Genomic DNA, 22,602 nt, shown 5'->3' with positions numbered 1-22,602 from the left:
CTTATTTTTAAGTTTTAATGAGGTTTACTTATAAATTTATGTTTTGAACATTACAAATTTTACATTTTTTGTAGATATTTTTCTTAGTGACCTGATAGTGTAAAAAGTTTATTATATTGATATATACATTAAACTAGTTTGAGATTGGTGGAAGGGGGCTGGTGTGTACATACATACATTACAAATGTGTGTTCACCTTAGCTAATTGGGTCCTATCTTATAAAAACTCGTATCTGTGCCCGAACCAGCAGTCATATTGTTGGTTTTACCAATAAATTACGATGCGTGTGAATTCGAATTAGTCCAGTTTCAAATGTTGATATCAAGTGATATTTATGATATATATTTATGATGCTGGGTAGTTGGTACGACGTACAAAAATGTGGATTAGTCGGCCTTCAATATAAATATAAGTCGTATTTCATGAATCTCTTCGCAGTAATCCATGCTAGTAAAGCTCCGATGCGGATATCAGACACCGATCGAGAAAAAAGAGATTCTCTGTAAATTTTCACCTAAAAGTTTTCGGATGGCTTCGAAGATAATTTAATATTAACTAGTCATTTAATATTATTGATAAAATCATAACAACAAATCAGAGTGGCGCAGCGGAAGCGTGGTGGGCCCATAACCCACAGGTCCCAGGATCGAAACCTGGCTCTGATATATATCTAGAGTGGCTTCCAGTGTCTTTTTTTTTCGAAAAATTTATTTATCGATTTTAAATTTCTTAGTAACACACAATAAATTTTGTGATCTCAGAACTAAAGTTTTGTTCGATACTTCTTAACTATCTATCAAATCTTGTATAACTTATACAAAAATTAATTATATGAATAAGTTAGCCTCTTTACCAAAGACCCCTTCCAATAGTGTATTTGTTTTCACATTAAACAATTTAAATGGATGCAAGGCATTACTATAAGGTGTTCCATTGACAAAAGGAATTTATGCATTATTACATATCATGTACTCACATGGAGCGGTAACATAGACGGTCAGGATTCATACAGTCAATTCCAACTAGTTTGCGATTGAGGCACAATTCTTTTGTCAATGTAGTCAATTAAACCCATCAACTTGCTTAGTGGTGGTTGCTGCAATTCTTACATCCTGTTCCTTTGTTTTGATTCTTCAACTCAACTCCAGCTACCAAAAAGAATGCAGTGTGTCTGAAAATCAAACAAAATGTAACATTGCAAAGGCGAATCAACGATGTACATATATAGTTTAGATGACATTAGCTTATCATATATATACCTAAAAAAGTTGATCATTTTAGTTTTGGAATCTTCATCAATAGCTGCAGTACTGTCTAATGCTTGTTGCATATGGTGTAACCATCTCTCTGCTGCTTTATGAGTTACTGGAAACGTGCGGTGGCGTCCAATCAATGCTGTATGGCCTGCACAAAGCTCAAAATAAACACTACAAATGAAAGTTTCTCAAAGCTATCTTGCTGAAAGTTTCATACTCTCTTGCACAGCTAATTCAAAAGGTAACTGATTTTCATTCTTGAAATGTTCCAGCCATTAAAAGAAGGGATTCAGTACTTAGGTTTAGTTTCGTTGTTGGTTAGACTTATGCAGGTATTAGTTATGCAAGATTTAGTAAAATAATACGTAAGTTCCCTTGTTACTTATACATGTAATAGCTATGCGGGAATGTAAACTGATAACAACACGTCGTACTTGATTTGCTGAATTAATACATGAATATAATGCACTTGCTAACCAACAATCAAATGATCCCGGCCCTTAGTGTTGTTCAACAGACAGTGTGGTGCTAATAGCACTAGTTCTGTTCAACATAAACCTTGAGGATACTAAAAAAAGGGAACCATTTGGAGAAAACGCTTCATTTCCTTTGTAAATAATCTTTTATCATAGCCCCAGGGGCCAGGGCTTTGGTCGAGTGATAAGAGCACAACGTATAATGTGTAGATTAGTCACACGTCACCGGCTCAGAGTCAGCCATCGACAAAAACCAGATACTTATTTAACTGAATAAGGATAGAGGGGTGAGTCCATTTTCGAATAATACAGTACTAACCCTCGAAGATTTCTCGATTATAAAAGGATAAGTTTACAATTGACACTGATATATATATAACCTAGAACATGAGAAGTATACAAACAAGGTCTAAAGAGAACTCTTCATTACCTTTCCTCTGTGAGTACAAATTAGGGCCTCCCATTCTTTGCACAAAGAACTCATACTGATTCCTAATGGCTTCTTCTTTATTTGAATTCGAAAAAATTGATCGAAACCACTCTTCCTCATCATCATACACCCTAATTTCAATTCCAAAAACAAGAGTCAGATTTCTACCCTCATCAAGGATAACAAAAAATAGATAGTAATATAATGTAGCAAATAGATTAAGAGCCTGTTTGGCTCAGCTTAAAAGCTGGTCAAACTGACTTAAAAGCTGGTTTTTGACTTATTTAACTGTTTGGCAATACTCAAAATAGCTTATTTTAAGTTAAAAAAAACTTATTTTAAGCCAAAAGTTAAAAGCTGGGGTAGGGGTGCTTCTTTTTTTTTAGCTTATAAGCTGTTTTAAGTTGACCACATTTTTGTGCTTTTTCCCTTAATATTTTTATACAATCTCCAAATTACCCATATAACCCTAACATCTCTTTCTTCTATTTTTCCCTTTTCACGTTTGGCATAACAACTTCAGCACTTTTATCCAAACGCATAACTGCTTATTTTAAAAATAAGTTTCAGCACTTTCAAAAGTACTTTTTTAAAGCTGCTTTTATTAAGCCCATCCAAACGGGCCCTAACTCTATTAAGAAGATGTGTACGAACGAGATATCCAGCAACAAGAAGAAGGAAAAGGATTGAATAGAGGAACTCCCGAGCATTTGTCGATCTCAGATGTGTTGATATCATTGGTGACTCATTATTTCGATGAATCATTTTTTCGGATAGAAAAAGATTATGTAAACACTTACTCGAGATCTTTCGAGCAGAGAGTCTATAAAAAACAAGCTCTCTATGTCCACAAAAGTTAGAAGTAGTAAGATAAGCATACAACTATTAATCTCTCTAGATTTCATTTGCAAGATCGAACTTTTTTTAGATTTCCCTCTCGGTGGTATTAGTATTTCCATTGAAGCCCGACTAAGTCTGAATTTGCAACCGGAAAATCATACATTTGGGGGTAATGTTTTTTTCTTAATAAGACCGACTCCATAACTAAGGAGACTAAAACGCAAGATTACTCTGGTCAAAGATGAAGAAATACTTATCACTCCACCCAAACTTTCTCGATGAAAAAACACAGAAATTAATATAAACCTCCCTTTCCCTTCCCCAAATAAACCAATAAAAAAACAAAAATCTCAATTCAACAAAAGCCTCAAACTTTAATGTGTTTTGTAGAATACCAATTTGAAGAAATTGTAGAGACATCTATATATTTGGGGATTGGGAATGAACCTGTTGTAGAAATTGGTAGATAGATTGATGAAAGTTTGAAGACCAAGTTTTTGAAAGAGATTAATCTCATCAATGGCAACTGCATCCTTTGGATCAACTCCACTCCAATCTGATGCCTTTTGCTCTAAAGATGCCATTTTTCTTCTCTGATGCTCCAATTTTTTCTTGGATACTAATTGGAGAGTGACATTTCAGCAGGTGAATTATTAATTTCATTTTCAAACTATTTAATAGTTATTTTAAGTATCTCTTTATTTAGTTAACTGAACTTGAATACTCTCTCGGTTTTGCAATATGAGTGAAATACAGTTCCTAGATTCTTGTTAAATTTAGAATATTTTCTTTTGGTTTTTTATTAAAAGTCATATGTTTCTACTACAGTTTGAGACTAATAATTAAGTCATGTTGTATATATGGAGGTGTATTTAAGTTTAGTTAGTTTTTCACCATTTCTTAGATTCATGGACCCAATTCAATTCAGTGGGATCCTTCATTCACATTTTTTTCCACCAAGAACGTTTTCTAAAACTCTTTGACCCCCGAATTTGGAGTATCCTACTTTCACGCAATTCACAGGGTTCACCAAGCAATCGATATTTCACGATCAAGGGGTTTAGTTAGTTAATTAGAGAAATATACTTTAGAATATCAATGATTCATAAATAAAATTGATAATTTGCATCAAGTCAATGAGAGTTTTTAATATTTTTCTTTCAAAATAAATGAATCAAAATACTACTTTTAAGCCTATTTTAGTAAAACTAGAAAAGGAAAAATGAATTTTCCTTTTCAGAGTACGTTCAGGCAGTGATGATAGTGGTGGGGGTAATGTGCATGTGATGTGTATCAATATTATACTAATTTAAAGTTATATCCTCGATAATTTAAAATTAAATTATATTTTATCTTATTAGCTCTTTTCAACACTTTTTTAACCTATCCCTCCCCCTTCTCTGATACGATATAGCTAACCTTTCGTACCCTCCTCATTATCTCTTCTTTACATGAATGTTAATAAATACACATTTGTTAATACTAAAATATCTGATAGGAAAAAGGGTTTGTTAAGATGTGAAAACGAAAGAATTGAAGTATTATTGGCCATTGAAAAAATTGTAGTTTTTTGATCAATTTATTATAATTGGAGTCGATGGTATGACATGTGAAGGAATAGAAAGAGGATAATTTAAGTTGTTAAGAGTTATTTTTTGTATTTAATTTAAGTTGTGGGGAGTATATAGAAGTCGGATTTGGTATTTGGATATTTTTTGTATCAATGATCTGGCAAATTCTCAATGATTCATTCTTAGATTGTCTGAATGTGACCAATAAATGATCACACCAATAGGATGAACCAAATGAGTTCTGCATCATGAACTTTGTACTGCGCACATTACTTAGACGGGTTTTGAGGAAAATCAAGATGGGATCTATAGCCATTCAGGTGTTCATCCCTTTTATCAGAAAATTATATTATATATATATATATATGTTAAATTTTGTATTTAAAGAATATATATTTAAAGTTGGACATTTTCTTTTTATAAAAGCTATGTTTTTTATATAGTGATAATGTATCAATTTGAATTAAGAAGTTTTGAGTTCGAACCCTTTATAGCATAAATTAGTTTTTTTTAAAAAAAATTATATTAACAGCGACACACAATTATTCTTGGACAAAATCCGCTAAAGATGTGGTGTCGTGGGTATCTTTTTCTTTTTTGGTATCTACCTTTTGGCTATACTTATATTCCTTGTCTTAATGATGTTGTAGTTTGGCTTTGGAACTTTATATTTCAACTATTTTTGAGTTGATTCATGAAAACAATGCAACTCCCATAATTTTATTTTGACTACTTTCAAGATAGAACAAAACTTACTAAAAAAATATTTTTGAGAATAGTACAAAATAAAGTTTATTTTCGAGGAAAAAAAAGTATTCATCTTAAAAACTAAGAAATTTTGAGATTGAAACTCACTTCAATGTTAAATCATGATAATAAGTGATGTTACGCTGTAAAAATTTTAAAATAACCATTGCAGCAAAGACGGAGTCAAAACTTTTGACTGGAAAATTTAAAAAGAGTAAAAAAAAGAATCTCTCACAAGCCAAATATTAAGCCCTTCGAGCCCTAGATGAACTTTATTTTAATTAATGGGATTCAAAATTTTATATTTATACACATATAAGCAAATTAATCATATCATATATTATATTTTTTTTTTTTGAAAAAAAAAAGAAAAGAAGCAAAGGTAAAAAGAAGGAAGTGACTCGGAGGAAGAAGAATATTGAGTGTTTCAAGCAAAAGATTAGCAATGATTAATCCTAATTAACCTAAAAGAAATTAAATAAGATGAGTTAAAAATTGAACTAAGAAGAAAGTCTTTCGGCTAATAGTGCTACTAATCATGACATAACTTATTTTATAGCATCCTTTAAATCTTGCTTCATCAAAGTTAAAATTAATTTTTTGAATATTGTTTTATTTTTATAGTTAGATATTGGCTTAGATTATATATAATATAACATAACATGAGCAGTGGCGTAGCTAGAAATTTCACGAAGGATGTCCAAAAATATATATAAGCAAAAAAAATAGTTGATGAATGGGTGCACTGGGAAAATTTAAAATCGAACTACGTGATATTAATATTTCTTTTTTGAATAAACATATTTTCAAGTTTCAAGCTTGCATTGATCTCTAGTGACGACAACAATATCGACACATAAAAAATTGAAATAGAAACAAACGAGGTCTTATTTTGTTATTAGAATTTTATTTCAAACTTCGATGAAAAGAAATAAAAAGTTAAACTCATTAAAAAAATTCAATTAATCTAAGCTTACTAACTATTACCTTAGATAATTAAAGAAATAATAAAATACGAGCTCTTTAAAAAATGACTATAAAAAGGAGTCATGCAGGGATTCGAATCTGCACCTTTTGGCTTTAACAAGCGAACTCCACAATATCTTATTGTACGAAGGGTGTCGAACGTATTAAATTTAACTATTTTCAACATGATTTTACATAAATATATGCTATAATTTTTTGACGAAGGGTGTCCATATAACTCTACCCCTGAACATGAGTATTCGATTTTAAGGAAAAAACTTGATTGTTATGGTTTAATGTGACAAAGCTAACAACTCTTTTTAAGGTAAAGAAATAGAATGACCCAACAATGGTTTATGGTAGTAAGTTTGTTTCAATGGAAATAATACGAATGAAATTATTTCTCTTTTAATTAAAGATTTTGAATTTGAATTTTAAGTATAAAATTCTTTTTAATAGAAAATACTTCTCCTAAATAAGACGATTCTACATAGCGTGAATCTAAATTAATTAAATTTAAATATTATATAATACACTAAATTAAAAAAATACTATCCATTTTATTAACCAAAAGACATAATCACATGAAACCCTTATCTTCATCATCCTACTTTTGTGGTACAAACTAAATATAAATTCAAAGGTCACTTTTTCCTTATGATTCTTTTTGTCTAAGATACAAGGCTCATGTGGTAATCATTGTCCTAGTTAGATAAAATTATTATTATTATTATTATTATTATTATTATTATTATTATTATTATAAAAGACATCTTACCTAACAAATAGTTTAAAAATACCTAGGTGGACTACCAATGAGACTAATATTTGTACATCTTATTCATAGGATATCATGGGAACTAAAATTATTTTAAAATTTAATTTTTGAGTTTTTTTTTTGTATAAAATAAAAGTGAAGTAATTTATTATCCTTTTTTTCTTCAAATTTAAATATATCACTTATTATTATTGTTATTAATAATAATTTATTCATTTGTTTTAGTGGTTCAAATATTCACATCACTTGCAAAAACTTCTATGTTGCCACTTCCTTAAAACACACAAAAAAATTGAGAGTAACAAAAGTGAAAAGCAATGTTACTCTTTTTCTTTTTTCCAACATTACTTTTACCTTTTTTTTTTTGCTTTTACATTTCTCTATATTAATTAATATATGGTTTTAATAGATTTGAAAAATATGAAATGAACAGCTTATGTTAAAGGATAAATTAAAATTAATCTTTTTTTTCTTCTTGATATATTGAAGTGAACAAGTTAAAGTTTTTTTTAAAAAAAATCACAATGGACTAGTAAACGTGAATGGAAGGACTAATAATTTATATTCATTTGTTACATTTAATTAACCATCCACATTATTGGATGAATTATAAACACAACTAAAATTTTAGGTAATATTGCAAAAAAATAAAATAAAATTGGATGTTAGTTATGTACCCTTTTTGAATGGTATTGAGTTATATTGTTTAGAATTTTAGGTAATATTTTTTTTGTTAATTATCTTTAAAGAATGTGTCCACACCACTAGTTTATAATTTGCTTAATTATATCTAATCAAAGGGCAAAGAAGGGAACATCCCATGAGAGTACTCTCCAACTATAAAAGGCCAAGATTTTTTTTTGAATGGTAGGCAAATACATATATATATTCTCAAATATAATTGAAGATTATTGGAGAAAGAGGGAAAATAATGCAAATAATTGGGAAAGTGAATTGGAACAAAACAAGAAGCAAAAGTGTAAGGCTTGGGAAAAATTACATGCAAAGAGAATTATCATCATGTGATCATGCTTCTTCTTCTTGTTTATTATCATCATCATCACCAAGGTGGCTAGCTTTTTGGAGGAGAATAAAAATGCACAAGAAGAAAAGTTTCAATAATAATAATAATTTTTCTTGTGTATATGATGAAGAAACATATATGAAGAATTTTGATGGAGGAGAAGTTGGAAGAGTAGAGCCTGATAATCTTTATAGGTCTTTTTCAGCTAGATATGCTAGATCCTCTCGTACGAAGGAATTTTTGAGCTTATAATACGAGGAAGAGACGAAATAGAATCAACTTGAATTCAGGAGTTAGGACTATGCCTATTCAAAGTCTTAGTGAAATACGGGGTTTCTTATCTCAGGTCTTTTTCTTTAGTGAAAATTTGGTCGATTTAATAGTATTACTAGGTATGTTGATTAATGTGATTGGATATTTGATACCCCTTTTAAGCTTTTGTGGTTGTAAATAAAGAGTTTATGTTTTTGGTGTTTTTTTTTTTTTGCTTGGTTTGATCCAATTGATCTTTGTTCATTAAAATTTGGCTTCTCATATATAACCAATATTTCAGTTCAGTAAACTCAATCATCTCTTCCCCAGGAGAAAGAGAGAGAATCAAAGACTAGAAATGTCAACTTGGAGATGGCAATTTTTTTTACAACCTTTTTTTTTTTGCAATATGTTTGGATTAAGAACCAACCACAGGAGCCCGATGAATAACGACCATAACTATAACTGTCCTAAGATAACGAAGTTCATGATAGAGTAAGTTCTGACTCGGGCAAAAGACTCTCTCTCTCTCCCTTCGAGACTACGCGAAATACACACATGATAATGTCTTCCTGCTACATTTATGTTTATGAGCTTTCACTGTGGGGTAATGATAATTAACCAAAGGTAGGACTCAATGATTGAGAAGGTACATTCTCAAATTTGATTGATGAGATAATCATAAGCCAATAGTCATAGTACATGTGTTATTTCTATGATCAATTATTCTGTAAAAGCTTATTCTGCAGCTGGCTTATTGGCAGCATGTTTACATGCAAGTGCAACACTCTGATTTTGATTCTTTAACTCATCTCCAGCTACCAGAAAGAATGCAGTGTGCCTGAAAAGCAAACCAAAAAAAAATGTACGCGGTTCTTTCAGTCTGCACAAGTGCATTTACTTGAGGTAAGTTCAAATAAGATCTAGCTTGTACCTGAAAAAGTTCATCATTTTAGTTTTGGAGTCTTCATCAATGTCTGTAACGCTGTCTAGTGCTTGTTGCATATGTTGTAGCCATCTATCAGCAGCCTTATGAGTGACTGGAAATGGGCGATGGCGTCCAATTAATGCTGGATGACCTGCATAAGGTTCAAGTAAGGTCCTACAGCTTTTCAAACTACAAAAAGCATCAAGTAAGAGAAATGAGACTACTTAAGATATAATGCAGAGGAGAAACTTGAAATTCTACATCCAACTAACTTGTCACCAATCATTCCAAGAAAGTATTATTAACATCACATTTCCAGATCATCTCATGACATGGCAGGAAGAGAACTTGAGTTGGGAGTTTCGATTAGCTTTTAAACCTCAAATATCTACAGCTCAACCATATCAAACACTGAGCAGTTGGACGTTGATTTGCTGATGGCCTTCCAAACGGTCCTCACCATAGGAGTCCAACTCAGCCCCAAGAAGCTTATTTTATCAATATTTTAAAGTACTGCTCTTTCTTTGTTTGTTTTTCTTTTCTGGATTCACAAGTGGACGAAAGCATTTGTTAAGCAGAATGGGGAAAGTTTTCTGGTTTTGGCAGATACAGAAGAAAAATGGAATAATCTAGTGCACAAATAGCACAAACTGCTGACCAAAACCTTCAAGCAATTAACAAGCCTATCACAGTGGCAGAGGAGATTTCATTAGACACAAAAGATCAATCATTACGATCTAGCAAAAGTCTTCAAAGCCACCATCGTGCAGATAAAAACGCAGTGTAGTAATGGCTGATTGAAGAAGTAGTTGATTTGCAATAGATATGTGTTAACTGATAACTTGGTTGATTGGGTAATAACTAATTCTTTTTATGATCTAATACAAGAACAAGAAAACTAGTAGGGATGAGGATGGATCCAAGCAAATCTATTTACTATCTTCTAGCTAAGAAAGATGATAGGGACATGAGTGCTCCTGGTTAGTAAATAGCAACAACAGTGGTGACACGAGCTAAAAGAGGGACAAACTAGTAGAGTGTAAATATTGATTCGATGTCCTGACCTAATTATTTCTGCACTTGAGGAAAGCTTAGGAAAACATTGCTGGAAATTAGTCGTGTTGTAATATGATTCGATTATCTGACCTCATTAATTCTACAGTGTCAAAGGTGAACATGTAGGAACACACTCTTTTGGAGTTTTAAGAGCAACGGTCAATTAAAATTCTTATTTTGGTGAAGGACGCAGATGAAGAAAATATGAAAATATGTCTAATGTTAGAGAGAATAACTTTATCACTAACTATGGAGAAAGAAATATTAAAAGAAACCATATCAATCAAGTTTCAAAACCACTACAAATTGTTGCTTTGGATGCAAAGATGAAAATGTGAAGTTTTCATGTTTTCTCATTTCCTGTCCAACTCACTAAAAAATTCATCTATAACATATTAGAAAAGGACAAGCAATAATAGTTTCGCAAACTATTTTTATTATTTACTTCCATCTTCTTCAAAACAGCACAGGATGGCTAAGCTGCATCTCTTAGTGTTTTGGTGCCTTCCCTGAAAGGCTCTCTAAGCAAAGGCGAAGGCCTACTTTAGATCTACCTAGCCCAATCCTACTAAGATATTTCCCTTATTAATCCAACAAAAAAGTTCTCATCTGTTCCTTTCTTTTCTACAAAAAAATCAAAAATAAAAGAAATTGGATATTTTATCTTCCAAAACACTGCCTAACCTTCCCAATAGCGAAAATGGCCCTGGAAAAAGAGAAGAGAAATATAGCATCAAAAACTACCTTTTATGTTGACATTATAGGTAAACAAACACTTAAAATTGGCCTCAGCTGGCAAGTAATCACTTTAACTTTGAGAGTGCACATCTAGACTCTTCAACTTGATCTCAACTGGCAACTATACACTCCAAACTCGTCCCAACTGTGTCTTGTGGATACCCGACGCTGACGTGGCTCATAAATTTTGAAGGTGCCTAGATGACCAGTTTGTAAGTATGAGTTGGAGGGTTCAACTGAACAGTGAAGATAAAGCAGTTGAGGTGTCTAGATGTGCATATTCAAAGTTGAAGCATTTACTTGTCAACTAAGGCAAAGTTTGAGTGCTTGTTTATGTATTAAGCCTTATATGTTTAACGACTTGATCAATGAATCAAGAAGTGGACATTTATTAACAGACTGAAAATCTCCTGTCATGTCATCCTTAAACAGGAGTTTTCATGGTATAATTACGGAACACTTAAGCTGTTCCATTCTCTGAAAGAAAAGAGTCATTACAATCTGTTTCCACACTGATACTTATTTGAACTTTCTTATCCTATAACTATTTCCCTTCCCTTTAGTGATACTTTGCTGTTGAGAATTCAGAAGTAACATAAACGCACTAAGATGGCATGACAATAGTCATCAAAATAGTGTTTTATGGTCAAAGACTCCAAAAAAGTGACCAGCACTAATAAATCCTGAACATCTGTAGTACACCAAAAATTTAGGAAACAGGACAAAGGCACTCTAAACTCCCCAAATGGGATTTTACAAAGCAAGCTTGCTGACAGTTTCTCTCTCCACTACTAAACTAATTAAAATGCCAAGAAATTTTCATTCTCGAAAGGTTGTAGCATCCAGTAATACAAAGAATCCTTCTTATTTCATTTGCAATTTCGGTCTATGTCGTATTGCTAGTTGGCCAAGTTTATAAGAGGATGGTGAAGGGCTTAGTTCAAATCACCCCCACAACTTTGTTACTTTTCTTTTCACATGGACTGTAGTGTTTATTCAGATTGCTTAATCAAGACAATGTTGTGGACACTCAAAAGGAAGAAAAACTTAGCCTACAAGTGGAATGTTACTAACATCACATGCTCTGGACAAATAAACCTTGAAGAATATTATAAAAAGGGAACCATTTTGAAAAAACAAAGGTTTATTTCGATCACAAATAATCTTTATAGCCGATATCAAAGCAGTTAATTTTGTGCTTTCCAATCTCAATAAAAAATTTGAAAATTCAGTTAGAAGTTTATGAGAGAAAAAAGATTCAATCTCAAGAATTGAGGTCGCCATAAAATAGCACCACAATAGACGGATATATCAGGTAACTACCTTCGGCAAATTGAAACTGGGGATGTAGAAGACTTGGTTAAAATAAAAAATCAAGGTAACACTTGCTTACCTTTTCGCTCTGAGTACAAAGGAGGCCCTCCCATTCTCTGTACAAAGAATTCATATTGATTCCTAATGGCATCTTCTTTACTTGAATTAGAGAAAATTGATCGAAACCACTCTTCCTCATCATCATACACCCTAATTTCAATTTCAGAAACAAGAGTCAAATATCTTCCCTCAAGAAAGGTAAACCATTACAACAACAACATACAAAGTGAAAAATCTCAAAATGGGGTCTGTGGATGATAGTGTATGCAGACCTTACCCCTACCTCATGGAGGGTAGAGAGAATGCAGACCTTACCCCTACCTCGTGGAGGGTAGACTGAATGCAGACCTTACCCCTACCTCGTGGATGTAGAGAGGTTGTTTCCCAAATAAAGCAAATCAAAGTAATGATGTAAAAGAAGAACAGCACTTAAGAAAACATGACAACTAATAGTACATGCAAGGAACAGTGACAACAACATAGTGGGATCACCTAAACATAGTAAATAATAGATGACAACATATACCAAAAGCCAGAAACTACACAAATAAGGCTAATACTACGATAGACACGATGCTCTAGACTACCATCAAGCCATATCCCGTCGAAAAATAAGACAATGCTCAACTATCTACTAACCTTCTATCATAATTCGCAACCTTCGTACCTCCTATCATAGAAGAGAAAAGTGCAACCACTCTATCAGTCAACCTCCATTTCAAATAAGTAATATGAAGACAACTTTGCCAACTAATCCACAGTATGTTTAAACCGCCAATTGATTCCTTGAAAACAATGATTCGAGAGACCTTGCCCACCCTCCCACCCCAAAAAAAACAACCACACACACTCAGAAAAAAGGACACAATAACCTTATTTTTGAACCACCCAAAGGAGCGCTTCGAACAAGTATGAAAGAAATATAAAGTCTAATCTCAATTTTCTGAAACAAAAACAAGATGTCTTCCCTCATGAGGGTAAGGCATCTGGGAAAAAAAGTAAGCAAATCCAACAATTACAATAATCACTAACTTCATTCCAAACAGTAAACTAAATACAAAATCCAGAATTTCAGAATCCTGCTTATATTATTCACAGTAACTTCTATCACTAATCGGTTTCCTTAACGTCTAAGGATGTACTAACACAACAAAAGATTCAACAAATCAAGGATCCCTGTAACACCTCTTTTGCAAATGTAACAGGACAAATACAGTTCAGTGCTTCTACAAAGTGATTATAATAACTAGTCATTGCACCAGTAGAGAAGAAAGATTAGATTGGTCATTGTACTAGCAGCTCCTACAACCCTCCCACTTCGGTACCATCTCTTTTTTACCAGCTGAGCTGCCAAGTCAACCCTTTGCGGCGCTTGCTTCCTAGCTAGAACTCACACAGCTCAAACATCATAAATGAGAATTAAGCATAGTCTGACTCCTTAGCACAGAGAACAAGAGTACGATACTTCACTCGAGAAGAACAAATTGTTAAGTGAGCAATCACACATAGAGAACTTCCTTACCAAACAGTAAAAAGGAAATAAAAGAAAAGAGAACCAAATTGTTAATATAATCAATGATTCAGAAGTCCTTACTAATCCCACCCACCACAAACAAAATTAATAAAACACATTTACCTTCAGATTGACTCACAAAACAGAAAGCCCAACCCAAAACACAAACAGTAATTCAATTCAACCAAAAAAATGTTAAATACCAATTAAAGAAAACTGAAGACTCATCAATAAAGAACATTTCTTTTTGAACATAATCATCAGAAGGATGTACCTGTTGTAGAAATTGGTAGAGAGATTGATGAAAGCCTGAAGACCAAGTTTTTCAAAGAGATTGGCTTCATCAATGGCGAATGCATCATTCGGGTCAACCTCACTCCATTCCGACGCCTTCTGCTGCAAAGATTGCATTTTTTTTTCTTCTTTTGCTTTGCTTCACTCTTTGTTGGCAATGGCTGCTGAGTGCTGAGACAGTTGAAGGTGGAGGGCGCCTTTATATACGAGCTTATGGCGGTCGCGTGGATTACACGCCTTTTCGTCTGAAAGTGGGACTTTGTAGGGCCATATTAAATAGTGACATGGCAAATTGAAGAAATATGAATGGATGGTTCTCCAATTTTAAAAAAAAATAAAAAATTGGAAGAATCTGATTCCAGTTTTGCTAAATTCATTTTTAGATACGCAAAAAGATCTTTTCTTTAACCAGAAATAATTTTCACGAAAAAATAATAATATATGGAATATAATGTTTGAATACGCTAAAAAAATAACAAGTTTTAGAGAATTAGAATTGTCAATATGGACTAGCACTCTCCATCTGATTTAATTTATATAGATTTTGATTTTACGGGGCGAGCTAACCCATTTTTGTGTGAGCTAGAAAACGATCGGTCCAACCCACAACTACGCGGGCTACAGGCTTATCGAGTCAGTCCACTTCTTAAAAAATTATATTTTTTATAATTATTAAATATTTTAAAATATTATAATAAATATCGACAAAACAATATTATATTATGTTAATATTACTACTTGTTAATCAAATCAAGAAATAAAATTATCTTTATAATATTTATTAAGTTTTTTTTCAAGTAAAAATATAAATATCTAAATAGAAATATTATCTAATTATTTGAACTCTCTTTAATTTTAAATCTTAATATTATATTAGATTTTTTAATTAATTTTTATTGGTTCACGAGCCGACTCTACTGATATTTCTCAAACCCCACAGATCAATAGGTTTATTCAGATATCGAAATGAAAAGTCATTTTCTTAAATGAACTGCAAAAATCTTAACTCAAACTATTAAATCTCGAATTAGGCCAAGCTGATCCAACAAATCTAGCTCATATTAACGACTCTAGACAGAATGACCTGATTGACTTTGTACTTGATTCAAATTATTAATTGAATTTTTCTACATTTTGAACACTTAAATTTAATAAAACACAATCTTTTATTCAAGAAATGTGATACGAAGGCATCTTAAATTAAAAGTTCTTTATCTGTTTTCATTTTTATATTTTCTGATAACCACAAGGCAAAGAGGGGGGTTGGGTGCCTGATAAACTGTGGGCCAGATGATTCCCATAGTTTTTGGCTTTCTAGGTGTAGACATTGTGAGGTAACAATGTCAGTTCTGAAAATATACTATTAGGGTTCGTTTAGACGTTGCGATATCAAATTTTTGTGTTGTATATTTTTTCATAAACATAAAAATTTTATAAGTTTTAAAATTATTAAAATAGTTCCAATTATTTATTCAATTTTATCAGATAAATAAAAAAAATTATAAAATCACATAATAAATTATTGTAAAACTAGTTGTTCTTCACTTAAATACTTGATTCAATCTAACGTTCACTTCTCTTCAATATAATTGAGTAAAAAATGAAAAACTTTTGACGGGTTCTTCAAGATTTTATTACTCAACAATCGTGAAGTGTGAGTTAAAGTGACTATATATTGGTGAGAATAATAAAATTTATATCGGTGAGAATAATAAATTTTAAAAAATAATGACGTGATTATAAATTTTAGTTACATATGAAATAAATGGTTAGTAGATACAAATGTGGAGTTGTTTTAATAAAATATAAACTCATGAATTAATTTTTATATTAAAATATCTCATATCATGAGATGAAATCAGCGTAAAATCGCATGTCCAAACGCTGATTCCATCTCACGATATCATATCGTGATATGTTATCGCATGATCAAACGTCTACTTAAAAAAAATAATTTAAGATGATATATATATATATATATATATATATTTTATATTAGAATAAAATAGACATTAAAAAGTTAATTACTCATCATAGTGTATATGTCATCATTTGAATTCGAACAAAAATCATTTAAAGAAAAAGTAATTTCTTTTATATTTATGGTCTAAAGATGAACCTGTAACTGTAAATACAGAAATTGAAATTAAGTTACTATTTCTTTATATAGAGTAGACTCAAAATAAGTGTCACATACGTGCGAAGGGCATGCATTCTGCCTTGTGATAATTGCATTATGATTTTGAACACAACTGTAGGGTAGCACAATCTCACAAAAATGCTTTAGAAACTTGAGAACATCTACACAAGTCCATTTCTCAGATCTGGTGAAGCTACAAAAAATTGGATATCTTTCTGTGTTTTTTTCTTTTTCTTTTTTTTGGGGTGGGGGGTTGGGGGGGAGGCATATTAAGAAGGAAAAGAAGCAAAATGTTTCTCAACACAAGGGAAAAAAACAGACAACAATTTCATCAAAGATGATACAGCTATTATTAAGATCATCCTCCAGCCAGGAAAAACTTTACCAGCCAAGCTTTTGTGCTATTGAAAGGCCACATACGACTGTTATTGAGTAGATACTACAATCCATAAACACTGCACCCATAACGTTTTGCAATAACAATCCCAGCTCCAGAGCCTTTCCAATTTGATCAACCATACCAGCACCAGGGATACCGTTTGCTGCTGCTTTTTGATTCCTCTGTGTCCCAGCTTCTTCTGCGAGAAGGCGTGCAATAACAATCGATATGTTGGTCAACATCAGTAGCAGAAGAGGTCTGAAAAATATGACCAACTTGAAGAAGTGGCTGTTATAGGACACAAGAACCAAAATGGCAGCCACGAGGGAAAAGTTGAGGCGGATACTCTCAGAAGCTGCAATTGCAGAACTAATTTTATTTGGGGCGAAAATGTTGTGATAGTTGCTCTTCAGTTTTGAAAATTGACCCCCATCAGAAGCAGAAAGGCTTGGAGGATTTACAGTAGATGAATCCGAATATAAATGCTCTTTGTCATCAAGATACAAGGCAGGTTCACTTGTTGTTTCAATGTTTGACTCACATTTTCGCATAAATGGAGTTGTTGTGCTTTTGCCATCAGATTCTTCATGCTCACCAGGCTGAATTCCATGATCACCAACAAACAACAATGGTCTAGAGGCCTCGCTCCCACTAATAGAAACTGTGAAGTAGCAATAAGTGAGTGACAAGTACAATAAGCACTCTCCTTAATAGAAACTGTCAAGTAGCAATAAATGATTAACCACTCTAATAAGGACTCTCCTGAATTGAAACAGTACAAGAACTCTCAAGAAGGGAAAGACACAAGAATGTGAAAGCACCGATGTCATGCTTCACATGCCTACTTTTTAAACCAGAGTTAAGAGAATATATATCTGTTAGCAAGTCTAGGATCTATAAATAATACAATCTAACTCTTACAATATAGGCATTAAAAACAACAGCAAACAATGTAACGCTAATAACACAAGCACTATAAATCACATCGCCATGACATTTAACTCTCAACAAACTCACATATTCTTTCCTTCCAACAACAACATACCAGTGCAAACCCACAAGTGGGGCCTGGGGAGGGTAGGATGTACGCAGGCCTTACCCCAACCTTCGATATTCTTTCCTTCACATTGAACAAAATTGAATTTTCTAACAAAAGGTTATAGCAAGATTTTCTGTCCCCAGAGATGGGGGAAGGTGGTATCTTAGTCGCTTATAATTGTCAATTATAGAATGAGTTGGGGACCAAGATCTTCGACTTGCAACATTTTATTTCAGACTAAGCAGGCCTCTAGCAGACTCATTGACAGGTTTATAGTCCACGGCTCCAAGCTAAAAAAAGAAGCTGTAGGAATGTGAGGAAGCAACTGCTAAGCACTGATGGGGTTGGGAAGTGTATTTAGATTCTCTTTTTGATCTTCTCTAATGTAGATCTGAAAATCATTATAACCAGATCAATGCAAAATTTTTGTGGTAAAAGAGTTCACAGATATGATATGATGGTATTTCTCCTCAATGATTGGGAGCAGGATTATCTACAGGACATATTGTATTGTTGTGAGGGTGGAGATACAGCAGACACTGATTGCCTGAGGCTAGCCCTTGATTTTGACTCTTTAAAGCAAGAATCGAAAAGCCTTCCCCTATGATCAATGTAAGCCATCAGGAAAAACTCAAACAAATCAACAAGGTGAAATCACTAAAGAGACTGGTCTAATTGTCATGATCTCTCTCTCCCCCTCTCGTTTTTTTTTTTTTTGGATGACAAGGGAAACTCGTAGCTGCTACCCTTTTGGGTGAGCACAGGGTAAAACCCCGTTCCTATGCAATAGCTCCTAGGCAAGCCCGATGTGACGAGCTCGACCCAGAAAGCAAACCCCTTGCTTTCACTGGAAAAGGGTTTCGAACTTGAGACCTCCAACATGGAAGTCTCAATTGGTTTATCAGTATCACAATTTCTGATTTATAAGCCTGAATAGTGGATACTAACTATCATAGCCACCAAATATGCAATGGTTTATAATTGTTTCCAAGTCAAGCTGTGAACCAAGGATACAACTCTAAATGCATTTTCAGAACTCCTTCATTTATACAGCCTTAAAAGGAAACCTCACCATCATTTATCTTTATTAATATCAAACTGAAAGATAAATACTCCTCCAACCCTAATTGTATGTCTTTGATAGCGTCTCAATTATTAAACTTATATATCTTTGGACCATAGTTTTTTATACATTTCTTAGTATTTCTGCTGCGAAAGAAACTATACTAGCTTGTGTGCACCTCGATTAATTTCATGGGGTACCTGCTCCCTCTAACCAATTCAGGTACCAAGATAACTCTATTCATCAAGGCTTGAGCTTATGGAAATAAATCACCAACTGTTTTAACCTCCTCTGCGCTTCGAATCAATTTTCAAATTGAACCTTTTACAAATCAAGTCATCTGGGAAGATTGAGCAAAACTAACAAGATTTGTGCAATATTCTGTATATGTAAACCTTATTTAAAAAAATCCCTTCCTCTTGTGAAAGTCATCAATTTAGCACTATCCTGTAGAATACTAGAGTAAATACTGGGATTTTTTTATGTCAAGTGGCAGGAGTATATGATGAAAACCACTTCTTTCTAAAGCTAAAACAGCAAAAAGAAAAGAGTAGGATTCATGGGGCTTGAAGCAATAAAGCAAGTAAAAGCACACTTCTTTAAGATGAAAGGTTCCATTTACAGAACATAAAAAATATTGAACATCTGTGAATGTAGTCCTACAATAATTGTAATTAAAATAACTAATTTCACCACCCAATAAAGAACAATTCAGATAACAATCCAACTCTTCAAATTGAAATTTAAAGAACCAATAACTTCACGGTGGAACCATTTTGCAAGTCATTGTTTCAAAGCGCCATGCTTTCTCATTACCCAATGACTCCCCACTTGCTTCATGTTGCTTCATCGCTTTAAGCAACAAAGCAAGAGCTTTTAATAACACTGACCTATTCCATTGGACACAAACTAGGTAATGCTAACACCATTTCACAAGATGTGTTCTAAGAAAAAGTACACATAACAAAACACTATACTTCAACGATTTGAACTAGAGACCCTTACCATCGCCACCTTGACCTGACCCAACAATCAATTGGACAATTAGCCAGTCAAAAAGTGGAGCCAATATATATACAGAAACATCAATTGCTAGTTTCAAGTCTACAAAATTCTAATTGGAAAAGCAAATAATGCAAAATATTTAAATAGAAATATTAACCAACGGCGGCAAACAATTCAGATTGTGAGGNAATGATGGAACATGGTATAACAATTTTTATTTCATTTTTAAAATTTTAAAAAGCTTGTAAAAACTTCCCATCTTAATTTAACTTTTATTATTATTATTATTATCCTTGTGATATCTATCGAGGCACTTGTATTACTTAAATATGCAATTTAATTTCTCTACTCGTGAATATTCACAATTTACAATTTCCACTATTTGATTACACATATATTATATTAAACTTGTATCATTAAATCATATTTAAAGGTAATATACTTCTTTAAACAGTTCAATACACATATTTTAATTAATTAAAAATTAACTCTATTGACTTGAATCATATGTAGGACAATTAGCCAGTCAAAAAGTGAAGCCAATATATATACAGATACATCTATTGCTAGTTTACAAGTCTACAAAATTCTAATTGGAAAAGCAAATAATGCAAATTATTTAAATAGAAATATTAACCAACGGGGGCAAACAATTCAGATTGTGATGTGTAAGGAGGAGAGTACCAGGAGAGGATTGGTTAGAAGGAAGATGATTTTCAGAAATCCAAGTAGGGCAAGAGGCGGTGTGCAAATGACGAGTTTCCGATCCCGATTCCGTTTCCGATCCAGTTTCCGATGGTAGAGTTGGGATCCGGCCGGTAATTAGAGCTAATCTGTCATTTCCCCGTTCAACAATACGACGTCGTCGGGTATCTCTGCCGCTCGTCGCCATTATTATCCTTTTCGTATCTGTGACAAGAGCTGTTCCCTTCGTATTCGAGTTGTGCTTGCATTTCTTTTCTTATAATAATAACTATATATATTACTATAATACAACAAATAAATATAAATTTATAATCTTCATTTTTCTGTATTACTACACTTATATCCCCAATACTTGCGGGAATTGCATATTTACTATTTTTGTCTTACGTATCACACGAGCGAATAAATAAATTTAGCATTAACACATAAATATATTTTAGATTCAACTCATATTTATGTTTTTAAAATTTAAATATATATATATATACATAAGAATTTTACATGATAATTTATATGTATTACGTCATGTAAAATTTATGCGTCTATTTTTTAAACTTTATACAAGTTTAAATATTTATTTATTCACATTCAAAGTTGAAGGACATAAATATGAAAAGAGGATAAAGTTAAATGACACGTTTATGTATTATGTTAATAGATTTTGAGGACGGAAGAATATTTTTCGTACAAATCTCTTAGATAACCATTCAACTAGTAGTTATTATATATGATAATAGTTATTATCTGAGAATCTAACATTTATTTTTTTATGATTAAAAAATTAACTCAACATTATTTGACAATTGAGTTCAGCTAGAACATGGATCAGTTTGGATCGGTTATTAATCAAAATTAGAACCAAACCGATATAATCTGTTTTTAAATTTCTATAACCAAATCAAACCAAACGAAGAAAAAAGTATTATTGGTTTGGTTCGATTTTATTTAATTTTTTTGGTTTGAAAGTACGTAATAAATTTGTTGAGAACATAAACATCTCAATAGAAACACACACCTAATACATAAATAATCCAACTGTGGATTCAATTAAGCAATATTAAAGTTATTATTACACGAATAATCCGATTCAATCAAGAGAAAGTGTGACTATGTGATGTAAGGTACCGTAGGTAAAGATAAAATAATGAATTTTGATAGACTTGGTTTTGAGATTTTAGTAGTTGGATTAAAATTTAAATATTGAGCTAGAGAAAATGATAATATTAAACACTTAAGTTGACAAAAATTTAACAAAATATTTTATTTTTAAATAACATATAAATTAATTATAAAATTTATATATATAATTTCTCGATTTGATTTAATTGTTTTAGTAGTAAAATTAAATCAAATGATATAAATTTTCAAATCTAACCTAACCAACTTTTAACGTGAACAAGGAAAATACCTTTAAAAAAAATGTCAGAAGTGGGATTTGAACCCACGCTCTCTTACGAGAACCAGAACTTGAGTCTGGCGCCTTAGACCACTCGGCCATCCTGACTTGTTGGTTAATTTTATTTTATTTTTGTTTATATAATAACTCCATTACAGATCCCCATAAGAAATAAGAGAGTATACTTCTTTTTTACTAATTTGCCTTTAAAGTCTTTTAAATAAAAAAAAATACATTCTATTTATTTATGTGTTTTACAAATTACAAAAAAATCACTAAATATGTCATAAAGTAATAAACTCATGATTAACAGAGTATAATTGATCAGTAACATACCGTATATTCTAATTTAAGTTTTCCTTGCACTTAACTTCTTTTATCCAAAATCTTTCTAAACTAATAGTTTAGGAAAAAAGAAACTAATCGTGAAATATTTTTTGGAGCCAAAAGTTTCTACATGGAAATTACTTGAATCTGATATGAAATATAATAGTTATCACCTAAAGTTCCATTTAAGAAAACTACTTGAATCTGATTTGAAATATAATATTTCTCACCTTAAGTTCCACTTATGAAATTACTTGAATCTTATATGAAATATAATATTTCTCAACTAAAGTTCCATAAAAGA

At 32.1% G+C, this 22,602-nt stretch overlaps 3 protein-coding genes and 2 non-coding genes across 5 annotated transcripts; 1 reads left to right on the top strand and 4 right to left on the bottom strand.

Moving 5' to 3' along the window:
* The first annotated feature begins 594 nt into the window (after positions 1-594).
* TRNAM-CAU lies at positions 595-666 on the top strand. The gene has a single exon. It is a non-coding gene; the product is annotated as a tRNA-Met (tRNA).
* A 162-nt stretch (positions 667-828) lies between these two features.
* Positions 829-3,665, bottom strand: LOC107027186 (two-on-two hemoglobin-3-like). The gene is made up of 4 exons (XM_015228367.2): positions 3,451-3,665; positions 2,164-2,294; positions 1,261-1,405; positions 829-1,172 (listed from the first exon to the last, which is right to left on the bottom strand). Exons 1-4 carry the CDS (start codon positions 3,585-3,587, stop codon positions 1,085-1,087), a joined length of 501 nt encoding a protein of 166 aa, XP_015083853.1. The 5' UTR covers positions 3,588-3,665; the 3' UTR covers positions 829-1,084.
* Positions 3,666-8,898: 5,233 nt separating this feature from the next.
* On the bottom strand, positions 8,899-14,432 carry LOC107026967 (two-on-two hemoglobin-3-like). The gene is made up of 4 exons (XM_015228113.2): positions 14,225-14,432; positions 12,457-12,587; positions 9,276-9,420; positions 8,899-9,182 (listed from the first exon to the last, which is right to left on the bottom strand). The coding sequence occupies exons 1-4, from the start codon at positions 14,359-14,361 to the stop codon at positions 9,080-9,082; spliced, it is 516 nt and encodes a 171-aa protein (XP_015083599.1). The 5' UTR covers positions 14,362-14,432; the 3' UTR covers positions 8,899-9,079.
* A 2,008-nt stretch (positions 14,433-16,440) lies between these two features.
* LOC107026951 lies at positions 16,441-20,838 on the bottom strand. The gene is made up of 2 exons (XM_015228093.2): positions 20,555-20,838; positions 16,441-17,424 (listed from the first exon to the last, which is right to left on the bottom strand). The coding sequence occupies exons 1-2, from the start codon at positions 20,760-20,762 to the stop codon at positions 16,766-16,768; spliced, it is 867 nt and encodes a 288-aa protein (XP_015083579.1). The 5' UTR covers positions 20,763-20,838; the 3' UTR covers positions 16,441-16,765.
* Positions 20,839-21,995: 1,157 nt separating this feature from the next.
* Positions 21,996-22,079, bottom strand: TRNAL-CAA. The gene has a single exon. It is a non-coding gene; the product is annotated as a tRNA-Leu (tRNA).
* Between the last annotated feature and the right edge of the window lie 523 nt (positions 22,080-22,602).

Source organism: Solanum pennellii, chromosome 8 (assembly GCF_001406875.1).
Source record: "Solanum pennellii chromosome 8, SPENNV200".
NCBI classification, from domain to species: domain Eukaryota; kingdom Viridiplantae; phylum Streptophyta; class Magnoliopsida; order Solanales; family Solanaceae; genus Solanum; species Solanum pennellii.
Note: the sequence above shows the minus strand (reverse complement) of the source record. Positions and strands in the feature narration are given on the sequence as shown.